We start from the raw sequence: 26,937 nt of genomic DNA, 5'->3' as shown, positions 1-26,937 counted from the left end.
ATACTCATTATAATGTTCTAAATGCTAATTCATCAAGATTCAATACCATAAGATTCAATAATAAAATTCAATATGAAATATTCAAATACAATGTACATTGATCCATATCATTCATCATTCATCAATCATCATTCTATAATTTACATTGAATCATTGATTTAAAAATTAAATTGAAAATTGAAAATTCTGAATTCATCATTCTGAATTCTGAAGCAGAGGTTGAACCCATGTTTTAACATTTAAAGAGACAAACAGCACAGGGAAATCCAAAAAACAGTTTAATAATAATAATGCATGGCCTGAATCGAATTAAAATTTAGAAGGTAGATAAAATGTTGAGACTGGCATAGTAGATTGCAAAACAAAAATTACCAGCAGGCTGTTTCAGTTGTCGGCTGTGTGGAGGGCTGGTGGAACCGTGGTTGACTGTCTCACACCCAGCGATCAAAGCATGTATGCCCAACAACAATTATAAATATGGTTTCGGTCACACTGAATTACTCGACCCTCCTATGTGATGCAGAAATTCAGCGTTGCAACCTTCTGCAGTTTGTCCTTAAGTCTGGAAGAATTGGATTACGCTGATATGCTGCCGGCTGCGTGGAGCAGCAAGGTAACCAGTTGGCAGTAACCACTGCAAGTTTGGAACGTAACTGCTAAGTGCTAACAGCAAGCCGCTGCGTGGAGAAGAGGGGGATAAGCCGTGAGCTGAAGCTCTGAGGCTCTCGTGGGCACAGTGGGAGCAGATGGAAGAAAAAAATGCGTTGTAAGAGCATAATGAATGGCGGCAGAATGAAAACTTAAAAGTAGAGTTAACCCTAACTTTTCAATGTTCATGTAATTTTTTATTTGTAATTTTTAATTTAGTTTACTTTTATTTTTTATTTGTTTTTAATAAATTAATTTTCATTTTTTTTTATTCGTTTATAAAGGGTAATTAGACAAAAATGAAGGGGGGACATCCAGAAGAACCCCATTTTTGGGGGACGCCCAGAAAAACCCCATTTTTGGGGGGACGCCCAGAAGTACCCCTTTCGGGGAGTCGAGTCTCCCACACTGGGGAAACGCACCCCCTTGCGTCTCCCTGAGTCTCCCCAAAAGGGGGACGTGGGGAAACGCACCCCTGAGAGTCTCCCCGTCCCGGGTGCGTGGGATGCGTGGGGTGCGCGCACCCCACCCTGGGGGACGCGTCCCCGTGGAACATTGCAATATAGTATAGACATACCAACATGAAAGATGCCACAACTTGATCTACTCTTTTGCAACTTACAACTTGATGGCCTTCTATCATTTGATGATTAGAAGGTTGATAAGTTAACAATTGTTGGCAATCCTTTATTGAACCATTTAAGAACTGAACAAACTCATGTCATATGCAATATGCTAGATAGAAGATGCTGACAAAACATCCTGAAAGCTAAAACTATAGTGTGTCCGTGCCATTTTTTGAAGCACAGGTAGCAACAAGCATTATATCTGTTGTATAAGTTTCATACTTAAATTTGAACCTTAAATGGTTGACAAGGTACCCACTAGTCAAAACAGTGTGTGTGTGTAAACTAGCATGGACCTGTTTCAAATAGTTGACACGATATATGCATAAGTCACTCTACATATTTAAGGTTATTTGTATACCACTGAACTGATATTTGTGCCTAATGAACTTGTTGTACACCACCTAGCCTACAGGTTTGATTCTCTCTCTAGATTCTTTACAAGAATCCTGACCATCAACAATATTTAGTTGAGTTTCACATAAATTGCCACTCTCTACATGCTTAAATGATAAGATAGGTGTTGTCATTACATGACCATCCACACTCAACAAAATGACCTCCAAAATACCATTTTCAACTTTTCTTGAGTCTGAAGTATCTTCAAAGGTGGAAGATCCATATTTTTGTAATCATAAACACTATTGCCAGAAAGGAGAAAAGCATCAGTTTGTGGGGTGTTTCCTGCAGAGACATCTTAAGTGCCCAAGCTTCCCTCCATTGAGAGCACTGAAGCCTCTCTTTAACAATCACAACCATTGTGTTAACTTCCACCTTGGTATATAGTTTGACTGGTGCATATTTCTCTCTGGAGTATTGACACAATATGTTATGATAGACGTTTCAAATCACCAAGAGACTCTGGGATAGGTACAGAGAAGTTGTCATGGAAATGTTGCTGAGTATTTGTAGTGCTAACTAATGAACAATAAATGCAGCAATGAAATTGTTCCCCCTGCCATATATGCTATTTATTCCAAGACTACATCATTTAACTCACAACCTATCTAAATCGATGACATGCAGCAATATTGCCTTCACAACAGCTGCATCCTAACAAAAAGATTTGGCTTCACATTGCACAGTATAGTATGGAGTCTATAGACAAACATGAAAGATGCCACAACTTGATCTACTCTGTTGCAACATACAATCAGAAAGATCAGCTACATGACTTTGTAGAGAGGGGCTACATCTGGCCTATATCATTTGATGCTTAGAAGGTTGATAAGTTGACAATTCTTGGCAATCCTTTATTGAGCCATTTTAGGATGTTTTGTCATCATCTTATATCTAACATATTGCATATTGGATCTTCTATTTCAGCCTTTCCAGCCTGCTGGTGCTTCTTCCAGCAGTCTTTCGGGATGGATGGCAAATTCTAATCCTGCTGCTCCACACTCTGCTGGACCAGTGTCTCTTGCACCACCCCCAAATGCAGCTGAGTTTAGTTTACTATATTTTGTAAAATGCTCTTTGGTAGGCTAAACCATGTTATCTCTTGGAAAAATTGTATGGCATGCTTGAATATTATTGAGTAGGAACAGTGGAGTAAGGGATAATAGTTGAAGTGGGATGATTTAGTAGGCCCTTTCTGTTCATATATGTCAGAAATATTTTTCTTTTTTCTATAAAACAAGTTTTTCCAAATAGAGCATATTTTGACTTCTCATTCTGTGACTCTTGAAACGACCTAAGACTCTACTGCTTTCCTAAAAACGACCTAAGACTCCACTGCTTTCCTAAAAGCGACCTAGGACTCCACCATCAAATGGTCCTGCTGTAGACTATCAATCTGCTGATTCTGAACACCTCATGAAGCACATCCGGGGTGGTCAGTCCGAGGAGGTACATACAGAGCGTTAATTAAGATAATATTTGATTATATGATGGATTGAAATTGTCTGTCTGCAGTCCATGTGTTCATTACCCTTAATTGAGTCACAACTTAATGCTAAATTCTCTTTTACTTTTTGTTTGTTTCAAGTTTCTTGGCTTTTCTACCAGGTCCATTGACTGTTGTATGTGTTCGATTTTGAGTAGGATTTGTCAGTTATTCTACAGGGAATTGCTTTTCTACAAACTAAGAATGCTTACTTTCTAATTGTAGGTGACCTACCCAGGCCCAGGCCCAACTCATCCTCTTAACATGTACTCACTAGATGACCTACTAAAGACTCTGGCAAGAACTTTCAATCAGGGTTCAAATGTTATGAGTATGGATTTCCATCCTTTGCAGCAAACAATTCTGCTAGGTGATTTCAAATTCCATTCAAGACAATTCTTCATTCAAATAAATTCCTAAAGTCAATTTGGAAGATGTAACTTTTATCTTTATAAGTATATTCACACTGGCTAGTGATGCAAATTTGGATTGTTGGCTTTATCGATCAGTTGGAACAAATGTTGGCGACAAAGCAATTTTGGAAGTGGCATCTCGAGAAAGATTAGCTTGCAGGACCTTTAAGGTTTGGGAAATTTTGGCCTGTTCTATTCCAATGCAGGTAGATGATTTTTTCATAAATTAGTTATGTGATTTAAATTGGGAAAATTGTACATCTATGAATTGATCTTGAAAAGGTTTTAGAGTTCTTTACTGGAGTTGATCATTAGCACAGGCCTTAGGTAAACTCTTATATGTGTTTTTTTATGTTTTCATAGGCTGCTCTTGTGAAAGATCCAGCTGTATCAGTGAATCATTGTATTTGGGGTAACTTAATCTATACTTTGTATTCTTTAATAAGATGATTTGATATCATTTCCTTCTTTATACAACAATGTGAGTGATTTGTAATAATGCCATCTACGATGTCTCTGGTCTCCTTTTGGTTGGTTGCGCACCAATACAATGGTGTGCCATTCCCTCTATTCAGATACTGACATGCCTGCATTTGTGTTATAAGATTTGTGTTTTCCAAGAATATAGTTCACATATATTCTTATTTTGTGGCAGGCGATTTACATTGTGTTAAGTTACATTGCATATTCTATTTGTGTTTGATGTTTGGCTTCCTGTGAATTTTTGCCATATGAGAAATACTTTATTGCAATTTACGTTGTGTTAAGTTACATTGCATATTCTATTTGTGTTTGATGTTTGGCTTCCTGTGAATTTTTGCCATATGAGAAATACTTTATTGCACTAAAGACAGACGGATTATGACTCTTCGTTTGTATGCAGTTTATTTTTTTTACAGCTATTGATGGAAAGATCAAAGCCTGGCTGTATGATCTTGTGGGATCTAGGATGGACTATAATGTTCCGGGCCTATGGTGCACTACAATGGCTTACGGTGCTGATGGAACAAGGTAAAATGTTAAACTTGGAATGGTGTTTAGTTTGTAAAGTGTCTCATGTGGATCTGAGTTTTACTCTCTTCAATTTTCTATATGTTCTATGTCAAGACAATGCCCGTTATAAAGCATATAATTATTTGTATTTTTTCTTAGGCTCTTCTCCCGTGGAACAAGTAAGATGGTGATTTGTACCTAGTTGAGTGGAATGAAAGTGAGAGAAGAATCAAGCGGACATATTCTGGTTTTAGGAAGCATTCCTTAGGTGTTGTGCAATTTGATAAAACCAGGAATAGGTTCTTGGCCGCTGGTGATGAATTTCAAATAAAGTTCTGCGGCAAGGATAACACCAATATCCTGACAACAATTGATGTTGAGGGTAGTTCGGTAAGAAGTTCTTTTTGAAGATGAGGATGGCTTATTTTTAGAGTTTGAGAGATAATGATTTTGAGAAAAAAAATGTTTCAACACATTATTTCAAGTTTTCTTAATCACATCTCAATGTATAATCCTTGTGTTATTTTCCAAAAAGTTCCATTCTAGTCCTCGCCTTCGTTTCAGTGAAGATGGTTCCCTTTTGGCAGTCACAAAGAATGACATAGCATAAAGATCTTAGCCAATGCAGAGGGATTTCGCTTGGCAACAAAGGTAAATTGCTTCCATGAACATTTACTATGTACATGCACTGCTAATTAATGGTAAAGTTTAAACTCTAACTAGATCATTTTTATTATGCAGACTTCAATTGTGAATGCCATGTCCTGTAGTCACTGCTCCTGGTTCCCTTCCCGGTGCTAGAACGTTCACAGAGACTTCCACCTGCAGTGTCAATGACCAATTTTGTAAGAGCTTTCTCCTAGAATTATTTCTTTAGAGTCTAGAATATTTGTCCAGCCATATTCAGTTTAGTTTGTCACATATATCTTATCAGTGTCTAAACTTTCACTCCAGAGTACAGATATTGTTGTTTTCAAGTTTCCATATAGCATAGGATTTTGTTTTTCTGTTTCAAATGCTCTATTGGCCATTATTTGGGCATATCTTTTATAGGAATAGGATGATATGATCAATGTATTCTTACAATTATCTGACACTCGAGACAACATGTGTGCAGAGTAGTATAGACAGCAGTCGGACCCCAGATGTTAGACCAAGGCTTCTAAATGAGGTTACAGACAAGAGCAAGAACTGGAAATTGACTGAGATCACTGATTCGGGTCAGTGTAGGTCTCTCAGGTTACCTGACACAATGCATGCAAGCAAGGTATGCAATCATCCTTCTATTATAGAAGACACTAAAGGTTGACATACATTACAATTTTTGTTCTACAAATTGTGTCGATATTGATCCAAACAAGTAATATGCTATTTCTTGCAGGTAGTAAGACTGATATACACCAATTTCGGTGTTGCTCTTTTAGCACTGACATCCAATGCTGTCAATAAGCTATGGAAATGGCAGCGGAGTGATCGGAATCCATCTGGAAAGGTAGTTGTTGTTTGCTTTCCTTTTATTTTAGCTTGTTTTATTTATTTATTTGAGTTATTTATTTGTTAGTTATACTTTTGGATATATAATTTGCAGTTGTATTTTATGTAGTAATGATTGACAAGGAACTAAGATTTAGTATTTTATTCCACGGTCTACAGCTAGTATTCTACCACAGATGTGGCAGCCAGCTAATTGGATTGTTATGAATAATGATCCAAAAGAAGCGGCTGTTTGTATAGCTTTGTCTAAGAATGATTCCTATGTGATGTCTGCTTCCGGTGGCAAGGTCTCTTTATTGAATATGATGATGGCATTTAAGGTAAGAGAACCTTCTACCTAAAGAACAGTCTCATTTTAATGTTTCCGATGATATATATAATTCCTGTTTTGGTAGTCTCATTTTTCTCATTTTAATGTTTCCGATGATATATATAATTCTTGTTTTGGTACATTGGTCTGCTTAGAGGTTTATTCTAAGAATGATTCCTATGTTATGTCTGCTTCCGGTGCCAAGGTCTCTTTATTCAATATGATGATGGCATTTAAGGTAAGAGAACCTTCTACCTAAAGAATAGTCTCATTTTAATGTTTCCGATGATATATATAATTCCTGTTTTGGTACATTGGTCTGCTTAGGGGTTTATTCTCTAATGTCTCACTTGTAAATATAAATGTTGTGATTTTGAAATTTCAACTTTCAAATTATGTGGTGTTAGAGTTGGCCTTTTCCAACGCTTTTGAACTTTCAACTTTCAAATTATGTGGTGTTAGAGTTAGTTTTTTGTTGTCACATACGTTAAAAATGTAACATTACAGACAACATATCCCACATACTGGGCTGTAGAGCACCTTGCTACTCTTAGTGCAATGATATTCATTCTTGAAATATTTGCTGGTATCAGCAAGGTTTATAAACATGAAATATTCACATAGCTCAGGCTCTCAAAGTCATCTTTTAGTTGATATTGTATAGGTTTTTGTTTGCTGTTACACTAATATTTTGTGGCAAATATCCATAGTTTTCTTTGTTAGAATGGTGTCCTTTGCATAGCATATTAATCTCTACGGTTAGCAAATGTTACTGGAAATATTTTGGTACATTGGTCTGCTTAGGGGTTTATTCTCTAATGTCTCACTTGTAAATATAAATGTTGTGATTTTGAAATTTCAACTTTCAAATTATGTGGTGTTAGAGTTGGCCTTTTCCAACGCTTTTGAACTTTCAACTTTCAAATTATATGGTGTTAGAGTTAGTCTTCTCCAACGCTTCCTTTTCCCAAGGAGCTAGCAGGATCAGGATCAAGTCCTTTTCTGGAGGAGCTAGCTATAATTCAGGATCAGGATCAGGATCAACTTTCACATGGATCAGGATCAACTTTCAAATTATGTGGTATTAGAGTTAGTCTTTTCCAACGCTTCCTTTTCCTTCCTTTTCCCAAGGAGCTAGCAAGATCAGGATCAATTCCTTTTCCCAAGGAGCTAGCTATAATAGCTATAATTCAAGATCAGGATCAACTTTTAAATTATGTGGTATTAGAGTTGGTCTTTTCCAACACTTCTTTTCCCAAGGAGCTAGCAGGATCAGGATCAACTCCTTTTCCTGAGGAGCTAGCTATAATCCAGGATCAGGATCAATTTTCAAATTATGTGGTATTAGAGTTAGTCTTTCAAATTATGTGGTATTAGAGTTAGTCAATTTTTAAATTTAAATATCTAATTTAAACATATGAACTAACACCCCTTTCTAACTACAAATATTTCTTGTATTCCATACATCTAGATGTCAGTTTTTTTCAAGTTTTATTTAATTATTTTTAAATAGTAAGGTTTGAAGCAAATAGGAAAAGTTGACTTGTTTAATTTTTTAAGTTATTATTTATTTTCACCACATTGATATCAACATTTTTAGGAGGGGGTGGAGTGGATGACATTAGAAAGCATTCAAGAAGATATTAGCTAATATCTATATAATTTATTTTTGGTTTGTAGGCTCACATTTTTCAGTTTTTTTGGTTCAATTTAGTATATTGTTGGGGATGCATATTGTGATTAGTCCAAATGTTGTAAATACAACCTTTTGATGATTAGTTATATGTACTTCCTTGTGTAGACTATTGCGATTGCATGTATGTTCCTTTATGGTAACGTAGAAGAAACTTTTGTGCTTCCTCCAGATGTTACAATGCTGGCTTAGGACATTCAACAAAAGAGGAACCCTACTGCTGCTGAATGCTGGCTTAGGACATTCAACAAAAGAGGAACCCTACTGCTGCTGAAGGTATTGGAAAAAAGTTATGGTTTAGAACGGTGTAGAAATTATGTTGTAACATGTTTTATGTCATTTTTTGCTAATGAACTTTAAGGAGCTAACATTTTGGATGTGTTTTATGGATTCAATGTTTGTGTAGCATTATATATGCAACTTGCTTTGGTTTTCAAGAGTGCTATGAATAACAGGGATAGGTAGGGATAGGTGGCATTCATGGCTGAATAATGGGTGAGTGTTCCAGTCCCCTATCCTTATTCTTCAATATTTTATGCTTTTTGGATTGCATGCATCTCTGGATTTTCAACAACATTAGAAAATTTCTTTATGTGTTACAGAGATTACAACCCTTTGCGTCCAAGTGCAAGGCTTAACATATTGATGTTGGAGCTATCTTTCTTGCTGCTAAGTCTTTGAAGATTAAACTTCCATTAGATGGAGAGAGGCCTTGGTGGGAATATTTTCATGTGTCTCCTCACTACTGTAAGGGTTAGCTAAAACTTATTTGCTTTGATATAATTTGGTGTTTTTGCAGAGTGTTCAGGTTTATAATGCTCAAATTTTGCATAATGTCATCATATCTAAATATGTTTTTTGATTGCTCATACACATGAATTGTTGTTAGGCGATATATATTAGGAAGTAGGGGACTGACTATTAGAAGTGACTTGTCAATTTGTGACATGTAGGAATCTACCCACTACAATTGTTAATTTCTATGCAGAAGTTAGCAATCAAATGTTGGATCTATATGAACAAACCAAGTCAACATCCACTTCAAATGACATCAACTCTCCTTAAGGTGTGGATAATAAATTAAAGTCTTCATATAATAATATTATACAGATTTAGTTGAGTGAAAAGACCATATCAAAAGCAATTATTGCAGTAAACACCCATCATTTATTTGTTAGAACTATTTCCTTCACAGTAACCTGAGTTTGCTGATATTGCAGGTAAACACCAAGTATACATCCATGTAATGACAAGGCTGCAAGTGATACTATGCTTGGGCATGTAAATCAAGGTTCAGCAATTCCAAAGTCTGTTACAAACTGATAAAAAAAAGCAAATCTGAAACAATAAAGAATTCAGCTACTGAGAGTAAGCTAACATCAGTGGTAATTTCAGGTAAAACGAGTAACGTGGATATACAAGAGCATTTTGACAATACAAATTTTGGGGTTATTTGTGTTCTTTTAAATTAGAGGCATTTTAATCTATTTATTGTTTATTTAAATATTGAGTGCAATGCTATGTAGGGAAAGTAAAATGGAATATAATTGTTGAAACTATTGAAATGTCTATGTGACAAACACTATATTATAGTGCAATGAAGAGGTAGTGGTAGAGGTGGGTTCTCTTTTGGTGCAAAGTCTATGCTATCTGCTGTGGAATCATCATGTTGTCTTTGTTTTATATTTATCATAAGATATTTGGTGTGTATTTAATATTTCTCATAAGAATATTTTATGGTCTCTATTTAATACTCTTCTATTTTTTGATGTGCAGGATGTCCTTGATTGGCCATGGGCAATTTTTGGGATTGCAGAGAAGAGTCTGTGTCTACTATTTCTTTTTGTTTGTTTTGTTTTTGTTATTTCTATTTGTATATTTTACTATTGCTTCTTGTTTGTTACTTGGTTTTTTTACAACTATTGCTGTTATTTTTTTACATTTTTTAGCATGGCCATGCTAAATTGTAGTTTGATATTTTGTTTTTCATGTTTGCTTTCCTTTGTTTTTTTATTTATTATTGTTTTGTTTTTTTTTTGTTTTCCATCTTTGTTCATGGTTTTTGTCGTCAGTTCTAAGAGAGAGGAAATTAAGGCAAGCATTAACAAAGCTGATGAAGATTCAACAAATGTAATGGGCAAAGATGAAGGAGGTATGTATCAGGGAATTCACTAGTTTTGTTGCTACATAATTTAGTGGTTCCACTTTGTTTTAATTGAACTCTTTTGCTACTTATTACTTGCTTCTAATTGAGTAGAGTTCGTCAATATGGATGAAACAAAACAAAAGTTTCAATTGAAGTTATGACCATACTAGTTTTCATCTATAATTGGGAGGGGTACTAAGAACTTTGTGCCTCAAGAGGGTGTGGGTTTCTTATGTGTGTATTTGTAGATATGGATGAAACAAAACAAAAGTTTCAATCAAATTTATGACCATACTAGTTTTCATCTATAATTGGGAGGGGTACTAAGCATTAAAGTTTCAATCGAAGTTATGACCATACTAGTTTTCATCTATAATTGGAAGGGGTACTAAGCATTGAAGATTCAATCGAAGTTATGACCATAGTTTTCATCTATAATTGGGAGGGGTACTAAGCATTATGACCATACTAGTTTTCATCTATCTGTAATTGGGAGGGGTACTAAGCATTATGACCATACTAGTTTTCGTCTATCTGTAATTGGGAGGGGTAGTAAGCATTATGACCATACTAGTTTTTGTCTATCTATAATTGGGAGGGGTGCAAAGCATTATGACCATACTAGTTTTCGTCTATCTATAATTGGGAGAGCACTTTGTGCCACTGGAGGGTGTGGGTTTTTTTATATGTGTATTTGTAGATATGGATGAAACAAAACAAAAGTTTCAATCTATCTATAATTGGGAGAGCACTTTGTGCCACTGAAGGGTGTGGGCTTCTTTATGTGTATTTGTAGATATGGATGAAACAAAACAAAAGTTTCAATCGAAGTTATGACCATACTAGTTTTCATCTATAATTGGGAGGGGTACTGAGCACTTTGTGCCATTGGAGGGTGTGGGTTTCTTATGTGTGTATTTCAATCTCAACATTTTTAGTAAAACACGACACATTTGTCTTTTCAACTTGATAATATCTACAACTTTCTTATATGGCTCCTTCATGTTTTTATGAAGGAGCCACAAGCATGCACGTTTATAATGAATGCACGTTTGACAAGAACTTACCACAGTCAAGCAATATAATGAACATAAAAAAATTGGCCTTGCACAAAGCTAGGAAAGAGTGCAACCAACTTTGGTATGTGTAGGGTTTATGGAGGGGGTTTGATTTTTTGCCATTTCTTCAATCAACTTTAGTTGGGCCTTAATTTGCAAACTAACCTATCTCCTATCTTGAGATGAAGCCTCATACCTCATCCTACATACATGTTTTTTCCATTCTTCAATCAACTTTCATTGGGATTTAAGTCCACACACTAACCTGTCTTCAGACCACACAATAACCTAGAAACATAGACTAGCTAAAACCAAAGAGGGCCTCTAACTCTAACTAAACAAATAGGAGATGGAAGTGAGCCTCAAAAGAAACAAACGCATTAGAAGATTGAAACCATGGCATTCTCTTCAGTCTCAACACCGTATTTACTTGGCACTTCCTATCATTTTCCATCTTGCCACTTCACAGAATAATATGGCTTCTTGTGGCTAATTCTTACAGAGGGTCAAAAAAATTCTATTCCATCTCTTGGGGTTAAGACCCATCATTGTCATATCACGAAGCTGCATGGTTCTTCACACTACTATGTCATGCTGGTTTGTGGTAGCATTTCATTGGGATTTAAGTCCACACACTAACCTGTCTTCAGGCCACACAATAACCTAGAAACATAGACTAGCTAAAACCAAAGAGGGTCTCTAACTCTAACTAAACAAATAGGAGATGGAAGTGAGCCTCAAAAGAAACAAACGCATTAGAAGATTGAAACCATGGCATTCTCTTCAGTCTCAACACCGTATTTACTTGGCTCTTCCTATCATTCTTCCATCTTGCCACTTCACACAATAATGTGGCTTCTTGTGGCTAATTCTTACAGAGGGTCAAAAAAATTCTATTCCATCTCTTGGGGTTAAGATCCATCATTGTCATATCACGAAGCTGCATGGTTCTTCACACTACTATGTCATGCTGGTTTGAGGTGGCATTTCATTGGGATTTAAGTCCACACACTAACCTGTCTTCAGACCACACAATAACCTAGAAACATAGACTAGCTAAAACCAAAGAGGGTCTCTAACTCTAACTAAACAAATAGGAGATGGAAGTGAGCCTCAAAATAAACAAACGCATTAGAAGATTGAAACCATGGCATTCTCTTCAGTGTTAACACCGTATTTACTTGGCATTTCCTATCATTCTTCCATCTTGCCACTTCACACAATAATGTGGCTTCTTGTGGCTAATTCTTACAGAGGGTCAAAAAAATTCTATTCCATCTCTTGGGGTTAAGATCCATCATTGTCATATCACGAAGCCGCATGGTTCTTCACACTACTATGTCATATTGGTTTGAAGTGGAGGTGCCACACATCCTACTCATGATAGGTGTGACTACTTCCTAGCTTTGCTACTTTATAATGTTCTTGTTACCCTAGGCATTAACATTAACATTGTATATATAAGAAATACCCTTAGAATAACCTAGGAATACAACAACTAAAATAGAACATGGTCTTTTACTAGACAACCAGGAGAAATAAGTATGCAACAAAAGCAACAAATGCATAAAAATATTGAAGCCATTGCTTTATCTCCATTCTCAGACCTTATCCACATGCACTTGCTATGATGCTTCTATTATGCCACTCCACATAGTAATGTGACTTCTAGCCATTAATATTAGTAGAGGGGGAATAACCTATTTTTGATCCTTCTCTTTGCGGTTAAGATCCATAACCCTCGCATGGTCCTTCCCTTGCGTGATTGTGATGGTTTGACATAGAGTGACCACATTTATTTGCCTTCTTGCACTCTTGACATATTTCAAGCAAACAAATCAATTATTCATAATGAAGTTGGTTATAAGTAAATTTAATATTTAATAAGGCCAATTAAGTTCTCGCTGTAAAATTTGGAAAATATCAGTTTATGATGTTTAATAAATGTATGGTGACATTTTTAGTCCCTCCCTCTTGTCGGGGACTATAGTTTTAGCGCAACAGTCAAAATCCTTTGAAGGTATCTTAGTTTACTCAATTCGATCATCGGCGAGCCCATTATGGGAGCATCCCCCAATTATTGCATTCCATGAGGATTCATCCCTTTTAGGCATGATGTCAAACAATTGCAGAACATTACTTATCATCCCACAGTTTGCATACAAAGTAATGAAGGCATTCCATATAGATATATCTGAGCAGAATCTCGTTCTGATGACATGGGCATGAACCTCGTTTTGATGACAGTGGGAAAAATGAATTTGTTTGATTTCATGCTAGCTAGCAGCATTTGGCGAAAAAAGTTTCAAGGCATTTTCTCCATCTCCATTTTCTGCATATCGTGCATTAATTGCATTCCATGAGACAACATCGCTCTCTGGCATCTTACCTAATATTTTAGATCTGCCAGGCCTTTTGGTGTAAAAATATCAACCTTTAAGCACATGGCTACCTCAAGTTATCCAGAATGCAAACAGTTGTAGGGTGAAGTCCATCATCTCTTACAAATTCTTTATAGAGCTAAATGTTTATCAGAATGTCTTTACAGATTAAGACTAAAGATTACTGGCAGCAGATATCGTTATCCATAAGTATTTGCTGCTTTGAACATAGTTTTCTATTAATGGTCATTTTCCTTTGCAGTTGTAGACTTAAATGCGATAAAGACAGTTTCTTAAATAGCCTTATTTTCAAAACACTTTGCAAAACCAATCATTTATCTTCTCACTTGTGACTTATGATTTCTAAATGCTAGGCATTTTTTGTTCATAACTTTGTTCACAAGCAAGTACCGGAGTATTTTCTCATTTAGAAGAGCTCTTTCTTAGTCCGCCACTATCTTGGGTCTGAGGGCTTTATTTTGAAAGGGAGCATGATTCTCGACCATACATATTTTCCATGAGATGTATTTTGGGATGTCCTTCCATGCTTTCACCATCATTGGTTTGTTGTTTAGTTTTTTGGCCATAGGATATATTTCCATGAAAGGCCTGCAATCCTTTGCCCACTTGAATGCTGAGATCCTTAATGATGTTCTAAATATGTTCGATGAAGAGACAAACTAAAAATAGATGTGGGGCAATTTCTTCCTCTGATTGATATAGAGTACATTTGGTGGGCACTTGATTACCCCTCTTTCAGAGATTCTCCACTGTCAAGATTCTTTTTTGCACCATAAGCTCTCAAAAAAAAATATGATCTTAGAGAGGTAGTCTCCTTCCCAAAAACTCTCTAGAAGTTCAGTGTAGGAGAGGGCTTTACTTCATCTTTAAATGCAAACTCAAGCTCACTCTTAGTTCTTGACATGTTACAAGCATTTACATTTGTCTGAAGGCAACATTCATTGTATTCTTTGGCATCGTTGTTACCATGACCTTGGATTGTTATTTCACGAGACATGTCAATAAACTACCTATTTCCTTTGCAATCTCTCTAGTGAGGGACAAATCCAAAAATACTAATCAATGTTGCATGACTCATACTCGTATAAGACTCAGGAAGGACCCTTATAAGACCCGTATAAGACTTGTCACTAATGACAATTCCAATCCTTATAAGTTATAAAACCACAATATATGCAATAATACATAACATAATCTCATATCTATAAAAGTACAACATAACATATTCGATTTTTGTAAGCAAAACATTATATGCAATAATTCGTAACATCATCTCATATCTATAAAAGTACAACATAACATATTCGATTTTTGTAAGCAAAACATTTAGATACTGAATAAGAAAAAGACTCATGATTCCATAATTAAAATAAAAAATGTCAGCAAGTTCAAAATTCAAATACATATTTCATAAATTATAAATGGTTCTCTCATAACAATGTCGAGTCTCATCACTCATGGACGACCACACCTAAAATAAGCCCTCGTGGAGCTAATGGTAACATTGGAAGACTGAAGCAACTGTGAGGCAGGTGTATTTGGAGTCTCCATTTGAGATGGAAAACTAGAGAGATCCTTAGTGTCTTCATCAAGCCAACTCAAATCAGGGGCCTCCTCCTCCACAACCCAATCAGACTCTAAATCAATAGTATCCAATAAAATTGGACCTGTATCCTTTGGTTTCACTTTTTTTGTGAGCATTCAAAGGTTGTAGTAGATGAAAACCAACTTCTCCAACCTCTCATGCTCCAACCCATTTCTCTTTTTGTTGTGGATGTGTTCAAACATTGACCAATTGCGCTCACACGAAGAAGCACTGAAGGGTTGACTCAAAACTCTGATGGCGAATTCTTGTAATTTTGGTGCCTCAGTTGAAGAAGTGTAACTAGGTTCAGTCTTCATGATGACATGATCTTTGTATTTGATATAATAAAAGAGAATAACTTATTTTTGTAAATCTTGTTGCATGGGTTTCATGAGCAAGAAGTGTCACTAGGTAAAAGACTTAGGATTTATTTAAATGCCAAAGAGTCATGTCATGTGAATATGTACAGCTCTTCCAAGTTGTCTAACAACCCTCCAAGACCAAGATCAATGCCTCAAAAGCAAGCCTACCGAAGTCTACAAGCAAAACATCTAAGGATCTTCATGTCGGCTCAAAAGTAAATTAAATATATAAATATATTTAATGTCGGCTTGAAACAAGAGTCACGTCGATTCATGCGATCACATCGGCTCATATATGGAGCGCTCACCACTATAAATACCCACGAAGGGTCAGCTCAAAACAACAGAACTTCGCACTTCTACCTCTCTGAAACTTTGGGTAATGAAGTCACAGTCATGGCATGGAGCTACAGTCACGAAGAAGAGGAGCCATAGTTAACACATGGAGCCGCAGTAATGAAGAAGGAAGCTGCAATCGTGAAGAAGGAAGCCACACTCGGATGCGCGTTGATGTAAGGTATGTCTAAGGGTTCAAGCTGCCTCCTCGAATGGGTTAAGGAGCAGTAGGACCAAGGGTTGTCACCCTCTCGGCATACCTGTAGATTGAAGGTATCCTCGTATGGAGAGAGCAACAAAGAAAGTATGAAGTCTGAGCATGTCGGCATATCTATCTTGGATAGAGGACAAACTTCGGATGAGGAAGCAAAGATCACGTTGATACTCCTATAGCAGATAGCCCTTAGTCTCGGTGATGATCACTGTGGTATAGAGGGAACAAGAATACTTCACAGTGAGCAGTGTGACTTGGATCTATATGCCTTAACATACGGAGCAATATTACTGATAATGAAGAAATAATATAGTTTGGGCATCATGAAGCAGTAATGAGAATCACCATCTCAACAAATATACAGTGATGACAAAGATATATTGCAACAGTCATCATGATGATGACTTCAATGAAGAGCTCATTGACATAATGTAATGATTGTCTCAGTGCATCAATGAAAGCATAGAGATCACAATGAATGGATCACATTGATATGAGGCAACAATGAAGATCTCAGTAGTGATGGATTCAGTGGTGTAGCAATGAGGAGGATCTCAACAATGACGGAAAGGAGGATTGATATCTTGGTCTTGGAGAGGCAAGGTGTGTCATGGGTCCTGGTCTTGGTATTCATCAATGGAATCTCTATAACAAGAATTTATGCATGGGTTTTCCTCTCCAAGAGGGAGAGGTTTTGGCCCTGTCAGATAGCCAACCATTTGTGTTCTTGTCTCTTTTATTTGATAGCAGTTTTATGAAGTTAACTCACACATGCTAATAATGAAATAAACAATCAAGCTAAGATAATATTGCATTAACACTTCACAAATTGTTATCATGTATCGAAGAATCACCCTAAATATGCATGCCCTAAGATTCTTCAACATCGTATCAGAGAGATTGGTTCAACAATCAAGGAAAAGGGCAGAAAAGAGACATGCAGGGATCAAGTTTTGAAGCAGAGCATTAAAGCAAGAAAGATCTAAACCCTAGATCAAAGGATCAGCCTACAATAGTAGTAACAAGGGTTACTGTCTATATCAACAAGAGACTTTGTCTCAAGTAATCATCATCTAATTGCCTCAAGATCAAGGCAACCCGAAGGATCTTAAAATTGAAGCCTACACCTTCTTGAAACCCTAGGAAGCAGTTTACAATAGCAAGGGTTTTTGGATATCAATAATAATACACTTGCAATCACAAGTCGATGTTGCATTCTACCCAATTATATCAGCAGTTTGTTGATATATCAATGAAGATGGTTCGAAGGGAAGGAAGGTAGTCTGCCTATCACAGATCTCAATCAAAGGAAGCATCAACACACCTACTCCAACATGATCAAGGTGAAGATTTTATCTTCACATCTCAAGTAAGTATTTTTCATTAATTATTTTTTAAATGACTTCATTGCAAGAAGATCTATATGTTATATGGAGGTTCTTCCATAGAATAAGGAGGATTTTTATTATCCTTAGAGAAGTTAGAACATGAAGGAGAATCAAGGTCTCCTTTGAAGTCATAAGAACTAGTAGGTTTCTATGAAACAAGAAAGGAGACATAGGTAGAATTCAAGAAGTACTAGAGGATATACTCTCTAAAATGAAGGAACATCTTCAAGAGGTCGCAATTAAGAGATATAGAAAAATGATGAATATATGATCATCATTAATAAGCAAGGTGACAAATGTCCATAAACAAGAAAGTTACCTTGATCAACAATCTATGGTCTCTATGTTAGATAGAGAAAGGCAAACTGATGTGTCACATATAAGTGCAGATAAGTAAAGGGAAGGTTGATAAGACAAAACAATATTTTGGAAGAGGAACTCATATCGCTGAAAGGATGGAGGAAGCTAAAGAAAGGATCAGTGAAAGAGGGAGTAATAAATCTCCATTATGAACGAGATGGTGCCCCTCTCAAAAGGATCCTATTAGAAGTCCTTGCAGATATGATCATAGTAAAATGCATTATGACATCATGAAAGCAAAAGCTCGTATGAAATCATGAAGAACATAGCTCTTGGGAGTCTCGAAGGAGAGGAAGAGTTCATCCAAGTCAAAGGAAACATTTGCCAGATGGGGATATACAAGATCTTGAAAAATCTCTGATAGAGATTTCAGTGGAGGATCTCCGATTTCGGGAAGGCAACAAATGTTTTAGCAGAAATTCCCACTCTTGTACCTCATAAGATGGTGGTTCAATGACATAAAGAATGGAGCAGATCAAGGGATTGAAGAACCATTCAATCAAGGAAGATGTTGAAAGATACCTAAAGAAAAATAAGGTATGTATGATTATAATTGTATTTGTATTTGATATTGTGATGTCATGTTCTGTGGTTGTAGATAAAATGGATCAAGCATGATCAAGAAGAAAAAGGTCTCCCCCTCTGAAAGGATGCAGAAAATCAGACTAGATGAAATCAACATTAATATCTCCTCATAATGTAGTATGAGGTAGTTGATGACCATTGAAGAACTGAGAGTTGCTGGGAATAAAAGACATGAGGATGAAAGAGATTGTGAGAAATGCAACCATGACGAATGCAGTCAACATCCAGAGGATTAGGAAGACTTGACCAGGAAACCTCCCGGAATGATGAGTAGACTTTGATGGAAGTTTGAAATGATGAGGACCCTTGACAACATATATCATTGGGAGATGTGTCAACATAAATGCAGGATGATTGATGCCTACAAGAAGATGTCATTGAAAGAAGGCCATCACCAAAAGGTAATATGTGATTTGTTTTGGGTGTTTGACCTCTTGGAAAAGTCTGGGTATGTGAAGGATGTTACAACTATGTGATCCAAAACAATCACTGTTACAGAAAAGTGGAGACGGATGAGCTTATGAAGGAAGCCCCAGATGTAAAACCAAGAAGGACACTTTTCGGGAAAGAAGGAATGACATGACAGAGGGAAGTGATGGATGGTTGAACCCTACACGTGAAGAATGTGACGACATCAAGATCATGGATCGTCAGTCAACTAAAAGACCCTATAAAGTATTGATGATAGAGTCCCTGTGTAAGAGGGAGATCTAGGAGGTTCTTGTGAGTAAAGGAACTTGAGCACGTTTCTGAGTAAAGAGAAACTTGGAACTCGTCCCTAGTTAAGAGGGAGAGTTAGACACGACATTCTTGTCTTCAGTTTGGAAGAAAAGAATGGAGGATTGTGTAATCATCTGGCATCCGGCACTCTTTGAGGATGTGGTAGGGCATCCAAGACAAGAGTGGGCAAGAGGACCGATATTCTTGAGGGCTAGGAACCCAAGATGAGAATAGTCCTAGTAGGGCATACTCGGAGAACACCTAAGTGGGTATGACCCTAAGAGAGACAATGATGATGCGTGTTTATTAGTCATTGGTCTCGCCAACATTGTGTATTCTAGTCTAAGTAAGAGATAGAGTTGTTAGTCAAGGCCTTGCTAAATGGATACAATGTTGGTTGAAATGATGCTATAACAGATGGATTGCAAATCCGATTCTTCTTATGAGAAATTCCTCAGATTGAGAATGACCAAGCACCATTATGAATACCTCCCTAGTTAAGAGGTAGCGTTGAAGAAAGTGTAACTAGGTTCGGTCTTCATAATGACATGATCTTTGTATTTGATATAATAAAAGAGAATAAATTATTTTTGTAAATCTTGTTGTATGGGTTTCATGAGCAAGAAGTGTCGCTAGGTAAAAGACTTCTTTCTTCTTGATGTCTTTAGGATTTATTTAAATGTCAAAGAGTCATGTCATGTGAATATGTATAGGTCTTCCAAGTTGTCTAACAGCCCTCCAAGACCAAGATCAATGCCTCAAAAGCAAGCCTACCGAAGTCTACAAGCAAAACATCTAAGGATCTTCATGTTGGCTCAAAAGTAAATTAAATATATAAATATATTTAATGTCAGCTTGAAACAAGGGTCACGTCGGTTCATGGGATCACGTCGACTCATATATGGAGCGCTCACCACTATAAATACCCACGAAGGTCAGCTCAAACCAAAAGAACTTCGCACTTCTACCTCTCTAAAATTTCGGGTAATGAAGCCGCAGTAAGGAGCCACAGTCAAGGCATGGAACTGCGGTCACGAAGAAGAGGAGCCACAATCAACGCCTAGAGCTGCAATAATGAAGAAGGAAGCCACCGTCATGAAGAAGGAAGCCACAATTAGATGCGCGTTGAGGTAAGGTATGTCTAAGCGTTCAAGCTACATCCTTGGATGAGTTAAGGAGCAATAGGACCAAGGCTTGTCACCCTCTCGGCATACCTGTAGATTGAAGGTATCCTTGTATGGAGAAAGCAGCAAAGAAAGTATGAAGTCTGAGCATCTCATCATATCTATCTCGGATAGATGACAGACTTCAGATGAGGAAGCAAAGATCATGTTGATACTCCTGTAGCAGATAGCCCATAGTCTTGGTGATGATCATTGTGGTATAGAGGGAACAAGAATACTTCACAATGAGAAGTATGACTGGGATATATATGTCTCAGCATACGGAGCAATGTTACAGTCTATAAGGAGATAATACTTCAACGAATTGATAATGAAGAAATAATATAGTCTGGGCATCATGAAGCAGTAATGAGAATCACTGTCTCAGCAAATATACAGTGATGACAAAGATATATTGCAACAGTCATCATGATGATGACTTCAATGAAGAGCTCATTGACACAATGTAATGACTGTCTCAGTGCATCAATGAAAGCATAGAGATCACAGTGAATGGATCACATTGATATGAAGCAACAGTGAAGATCTTAGTAGTGATGGCTTCAATGGTGCAACAATGAGGAGGATCTCAACAACAACAGAAAGGAGGATTGATATCTTGGTCTTGGAGAGGCAAGGTGTGTCAAGGGTCCTGGTCTTGGTATTCATCCATGGAATCTCTATAACAAGAATTTATGCATGGGTTTTCCTCTCCAAGAGGGAGAGATTTTTGGCCCTGGAAAATAGCCAACCATTTGTGTTCTTGTCTCTTTTATTTGATAGCAGTTTTATGAAGTTAACTCACACATGCTAATAATGAAGTAAACAATCAAGCTAAGATAATCGAATTAACACTTCACAAATTGTTATCATGTATCGAAGAATCACCCTAAATATGCATGCCCTAAGATTCTTCAACAAGTGCCACAATCTTTCCACCTGTTGTCGCTTTTAATGGCACCTGCAGCACAAGTGCTTGATGAGATATAGAAAGATTCCTAGATACAGGCTTTGGGTTTGGGTTGATTGTAGACCAGTGCCTAGGACATCTTAAATAGAGGGGTGCACTTGAGATTATCTGAGGGATCAGTCACACTCTAATTGTCACGAAGTTTTAAAAAGAGAATAAAATGGGGCTTAGTTCCATCAGCGTTCATGAAGGTAAACTCAAGCCAATACATGGATCCAAATGTTTAGGGGGGTAAATTGGGCCAACCTCAAAGAGAAATGTCTAGTTCTGGTGGCCGACACACAACAATAGGAAGCTTAATATTGACGTTGCAGTAAAGTGAAGAGGAGGAAAGGGAGGAGGGAAATCGGTGCGTAGGGCTGATTGCAATGCAGAATCCTAAGCCACGATGTTCCAACATAAATATGGACGTTGGAGGAGATGAAAGGGCGGCAGGAGTGGAGCGCTAGTCGGGCTTCAGGCCATATACTCATGGGCACATTTGTATCCAAAAGCTCAAGAAAATATGTGCATATTACAGGTACTTAAGTAAATCTGTAGCTAACACAGGTACTATTTCTACTTGGTAACAAATATACAATCATGAACAAGGGAGAAACCGACAGCTTCATCACACTATTTTAGAGAAAGAAAAACATATATGGAATGAGATTACAGAGGGGAAAACATATTGCGCATGGCCATGATTGGAATCACCAAAGAGTTTCATTAATCCTCAAAATGAGTCCCATTCACCAATCCATTTACATTCAACCATCTACAACTCAAGCCCCCCATGAACAAGCAATTAGAACCAAAATGGAACCAAAGAATTAGGACCACTACAAGTGCAGAATTTCAAAACCTGTATTAAGTGTTTATTCCTGTTATTTATATAGAGAACGGGGGCTTTGAATCAACAATTTACAAAAATATCTTCTCCTAAGCTCCAGTTGCCTCACAAACTAGCTGTCTTGGCGTGCGAGGCTCTGTTGCCCAAAATGATTTCCAAGGATTTGATTCCTTTCTTGAGAACAAATAGAAATTACAGAATCGTGAAAAGAAAAGGAAAACGAAAAGATAATGGTGGAAGTTATCGTCCTGCGGATCCTGTGAAGACCCCTGATCATGCCACGTCTTTGCCATGATGTGACTTTCCTGTTGCTCGGCCGATTCCCATTGCTTTCATCTTAATTCACCGACTTCCCCACTCTCTGTAGCTGATAGCGATCAACTAGGTTTTCTTGTCATAGAGCGGAAGTAGAGTTAGTCGGGGTAGTCCTTTACATTTATGATTGAGTGGAGATCTATGCTGAGCCATTAATATTCCTGAGTCCCCCCATACTGATTTGCCGCTGCACCATGCCTTCATTTAATACTTCAGTTGCCGAATGCCTTCAAAGCTCTGTACTACGCTTATCGAGGCGTTGCTGTATCGGGATCTTTAAACTGAACAGGATTCATAAAGTTGTGATCTCCGATCCCCTTTGGCCCCTTTATTTAGCCCCTTTCTACCTTTCTTCTCATATAACCGGGGGGTTGTGACTGGGTGCTTGGCCAAATATCGGAGTACCTTTCTCGACGGGACTTTTACATTGGAGCTGCAACATGTCTGCGACCTTTGACTGTGATAGCCCTTTAGTGCTCGGCCCTTGGTTCCTCGGCTCTTCATGTGATTGCAGGCCAACCCCTTTATCGGCTAGATTCGCAATCAGGGTTTTAACTTGGATATAACAACATGCCTCAACCTGCAAACGCCGATTTGCGATTTCCAATGTGACGTCATCCTCTGCCACATGTCACCTTGTGAGTGGTGACACGTGTCACCTGGATATGCCCTCTTTGGACCCTTGAAAATGCCAGGTCTGCGTGCCACGTGTCGTCCGTACCCAATGTTTTTAAAACCGGAACCGGTGATTAGACCGGTCCACCTAATGAACCGGTTTACCGACCAGAACCAGTCTAACTGGGACTGGTTTGGTCTAAATGAACCGGTTTTAGAAAAATACATTAAATAATTATTTTTTAATGAAAAAAACTAGTTTTAAGATTTAAAACCATGATTCCAAGCCAATAGAGACAAAATATGCAAAGATTGCTCATTTATATACCATGTAAAGGTGAATATATCAAAATGGCACCGAGTGCAATACATATCATCGACAAAATACATAAGCAATGAGGCTCTAAATGGCATCTAGAGTGCAAAAACAAAACCCACAAACTATGGGGCCAGTGGCCTACTACAAGACTCCAGTCTACATATATGATAATACTATAATAGAGATCAACATTATCACTTGAAACTTCTCATGAGTCATCATGATCAAACTCAGTTGGTTGAGTCTCGACTCCCAAACTTTGCAGTCACAAACTTCTCTATTGGTTCAGTGACTTGAGTCTCAAACTTCTGAAGGTATTCTGCGCTAATATGCCCTATTATTTCATTTAGTGCTCCACATGGCTTTACATGGCCTCCTATCCCAACCAAGTGTTGCTTGAACCTGTTAATACCCCCTCCTTGAATGGATTTTTGGCAATATTTGCAGATCATTTTGCCATCAATCATATCACAATGGCCCATGCAGTATCTCTGGATTTTGGAGGCATGATGACTACCTGGAAATGCAAACTAGCTTCCTTACCCTCCTCTTGAAGATGGCAACTCCACTGATAGCTACACACTATCTCCAAAATAGCTCCAACTCCAACTCCAAGATGACTACTTCAGTTGTGCAAAAACTCAACACTCTCCAAGCTCACAAACAAACTCACAAACACTCCAAATCAGTTGTGTGAGACAAATGAGAGTGAGAGGGGCCTCTTAAAGGCTTGGAGAGGGTGTTTTTGGAGGGAAAACACCCTTAGTTTCCCCCCAAAACCCCTAAAACACAGTCAGAATTCCGCTTTTTTAACTTTACGGTGGGCGTGCCTCTAACCGGCCGGTTTAGGACGGAACTGGCTGGTTTGATACAAAACTCGCCGGTTCCGTCCTAAACTGGCCGGTTAGCATCGGTTAGGGCAAAAAAAAGGAGAAATGGGCTAATGAACCGGGTTTTTTGGCCGGTTTAGACCGGTAGGTTTGCTAACCGGCCAGTTAGACCGGTAACCGGTTTTTAAAACTATGTCCATACCACCACATCGTGCTGACGTCAACTTCCATGTGGATTTATCGGGACCAATGGTATTCCGCCATGTGGCCTGTTGGAGGAGAGAGAAAAGGCCCGTCCTTCTCTGGTTATCAAAGATTATCAGTTTGCAGTGCCAAACATATAAAAAGGAACTAGCAAAATTACAAGCTAAGTTCTGACAATTTGCACTTACAAGGCTTTTTCTTGTCCTTGAGAAGTTGGCTTGAGCTGAATCCAAATATGCCAGATGCTTCCTTGTACATATCTTAAGTTGATTTTGTCCTGAATATCTATATCCGTGAACATCTTCTCAATGCATATCATGACACCTCTCATCACCTCGGGATCTCTTTGAATGCTAGACCCCTCATTATAGAATAAGCTCGGATTGAGATATGCTTCTGCTGCATGCAATGGTGAATGTAGTTGCCTGTCCCACCTAGAATCAATAATTTGCCATATAGGGAGATATTTAGATTCATTTCCCTTATAGAAAGTCTTAATGGCCTCTTTGGCCCTGTCCATGCTCTCATAAATATATCCCATTGTAGGTTTCTCTCCATCCATCAATCTCAAGACTTTCACAAGGGGCTCAGTGAAGTTGACAATCTCAGTCACTTTGTCCCACAAACTATCAGCAAAGACAAATGTTTTCACAGACATTGCTTCCAGTTTTGTGCTATCTTTCCAGAATACCCATTGCTGGCTACAAAACATTCTTCTCAAAGCTTGGTACTCATACAAAAGGCTTTGGAGGGAAAGAAAGTTTGTAGCAAACCGTGTGATAGTTGGGTGACCAAGCTCACCCTGTGTGAATCCATCAATAGGTTCAACACCCAAGCATGATTATAAATATACCTAGTAATATGCTTGCATTCTTGCACAACGTCTTGCACCCACTCCAACTTCCCAATGTCCTCTAGCATTAAGTCTATGCAATGGGCAGTGCATGGAGTCCAAAAAATGGTGGGATATTTGGCACAAAGCAACCTTCCAGCTGCCACATAATTTGCTACATTGTCCGTGATTACTTGGACAACATTTGCAACCCCAACTTCCTCCACCACATCAGCCAACAACGAAAAAATCAAATGTGCATCTTTTGCATTTGCATAAGCATCAATGGATTTTAGGAACATGGTTCCTTTAGGGCAAGCTACAACAAAATTTATTATTGATCTACCCCTCTAATTTGTCCACCCATCAGGCATAAGTGTACAACCTCTAAATTTCCATGAGATTTTAATGCTCTCCAATTGTTCCTTGACACACTCAAGCTCCTCATCTAGCTCTTTCCCCTTAAGTGCATTATAACATGGGACTTTGTATCCAGGGCCAGCACATGCAGTGGCATCCACCATGGGCTGATAAAAATAAGACTTTGCATAGTTGAATGAAAGACTGTTATGGTACTGAAACCTCATCACTACCATATCTACCTCCTTCCTCTTCTTATCATTGAAACTGTCCAAGGTTGGTTGAGATCCTGGAGTTGTACAAGGACTGAAGAAAGAAAAGGTTATACTCCTGTTTTCCATAGCAGTTGAAGAAGAGTTACCAATACTTGGACTTTGAAACTGTGTTTCACTCTGAGATGAAGATCTACCTATCCCAACAATCTCATTCTTCCTTCTTGCCCTCTTAAAACTTGCTTCTTTAATGGATTCCGAAGCAGCTACCATTTCAGTAGTGACTTCATCAGGGAAACTTTGACAACATCCCACACCATGCCCAGGAATTTTGGCTAGGTGGTATTTCAGCCTGTTTATGCTTGCATGCATTGTGGCATTGCAATAATTGCACTTGGATATCGTGGTCATTACCAGGAATGATTCGTTGACCATGTGCCCATGCCAGATCACGAGATTGTCTGAAACCCTTTGGTGGCATGGTGACAAAATCTTAAAAAAAAAAACGAAATTTGTTATAATTTGCAAATTTTTGACAAAATCTTAAAAAAAATAAAAAAAATAAATAAATGAAATTTGTTATAATTTGCAAATTTTTTTGGTTGTGGCCGTTGTGTGGCTGAGAAACTTAGCCACAGGGATTCCCAAACAAACAAAAAAATTGCCAAAAAAAAAAACAAAAAACAAAAAACAAAAATAATACATGGAAAACATTCTAACTAGATTCATGAAGCCTACCTGAAGCTTAGTCTGATTCGATGAAGCCTCCTTTAGCCTCCTCCAATAGCTCCTTCACACTTCTTTAGCTTCACTCTCAAGTTTCAACACTCACACAAATTAGCCAAACACTCAAATGACAAGTGAATGAGAAATGGAATGAAGCCAACCTAAAGCTTAGTTTGATCCAATGAAGCCTCCTTTAGCCTCCTCCAACAGCTCCTTCACACTCCTTTAGCTTCACTCTCAAGTTTCAACACTCACACAAATTAGCCAAACACTCAAATGACAAGTGAATGAGAAATGGAAGGGAGAGAGGTGCTTATAAAGCTTTTTTTTCCCTCCAATTT

At 37.8% G+C, this 26,937-nt stretch overlaps 2 protein-coding genes across 15 annotated transcripts in view; both read left to right on the top strand.

Annotated features, from left to right (window-relative positions):
* The first annotated feature begins 4,454 nt into the window (after nucleotides 1-4,454).
* Nucleotides 4,455-8,557, top strand: LOC149201377 (protein TOPLESS-RELATED PROTEIN 2-like). 3 transcript variants are annotated; one of them, XM_089399709.1, is made up of 10 exons: nucleotides 4,455-4,583; nucleotides 4,725-4,955; nucleotides 5,153-5,216; nucleotides 5,307-5,410; nucleotides 5,683-5,832; nucleotides 5,947-6,057; nucleotides 6,219-6,379; nucleotides 6,575-6,607; nucleotides 8,235-8,338; nucleotides 8,469-8,557. In XM_089399709.1, exons 4-7 carry the CDS (start codon nucleotides 5,399-5,401, stop codon nucleotides 6,264-6,266), a joined length of 321 nt encoding a protein of 106 aa, XP_089255835.1. In that variant the 5' UTR covers nucleotides 4,455-4,583; nucleotides 4,725-4,955; nucleotides 5,153-5,216; nucleotides 5,307-5,398; the 3' UTR covers nucleotides 6,267-6,379; nucleotides 6,575-6,607; nucleotides 8,235-8,338; nucleotides 8,469-8,557. The 3 variants fall into 3 exon arrangements, with proteins under 3 accessions (XP_089255835.1, XP_089255836.1, XP_089255837.1); XM_089399710.1 differs by having other exon boundaries at nucleotides 5,130-5,216; XM_089399711.1 differs by having other exon boundaries at nucleotides 5,112-5,216.
* Nucleotides 8,558-8,669: 112 nt separating this feature from the next.
* The window catches only part of LOC149201376 (protein TOPLESS-RELATED PROTEIN 2-like), a 27,216-nt gene continuing 8,948 nt past the window's right edge, over nucleotides 8,670-26,937 (top strand). For 10 of the 12 annotated variants that reach the window (XM_089402929.1, XM_089402937.1, XM_089402936.1 and 7 more), the window contains exons 1-4: nucleotides 8,670-8,809; nucleotides 9,016-9,457; nucleotides 9,589-9,679; nucleotides 9,839-10,214. The gene's annotated coding sequence lies outside the window, so the exon portion shown is untranslated. The remainder of the gene's footprint in view (nucleotides 8,810-9,015; nucleotides 9,458-9,588; nucleotides 9,680-9,838; nucleotides 10,215-26,937) is intronic. The other 2 variants (XM_089402930.1, XM_089402927.1) reach the window with 2 other exon arrangements.

This window comes from Pinus tabuliformis, chromosome 2_1 (assembly GCF_031772625.1).
Source record: "Pinus tabuliformis cultivar Carrire ecotype Pingquan chromosome 2_1, CPIR1, whole genome shotgun sequence".
Lineage (NCBI taxonomy): Eukaryota > Viridiplantae > Streptophyta > Pinopsida > Pinales > Pinaceae > Pinus > Pinus tabuliformis.
This window is presented reverse-complemented; position numbering and strand designations above follow the sequence as displayed.

What these genes read in the sequence shown, in the direction of transcription:
- LOC149201377 (XM_089399709.1), top strand. An exon ending in ACACAATGCATGCAAGCAAG is followed by an intron (nt 5,833 to 5,946) that starts GTATGCAATCAT and finishes TATTTCTTGCAG; the next exon opens with GTAGTAAGACTGATATACAC. An exon ending in ATCGGAATCCATCTGGAAAG is followed by an intron (nt 6,058 to 6,218) that starts GTAGTTGTTGTT and finishes CACGGTCTACAG; the next exon opens with CTAGTATTCTACCACAGATG.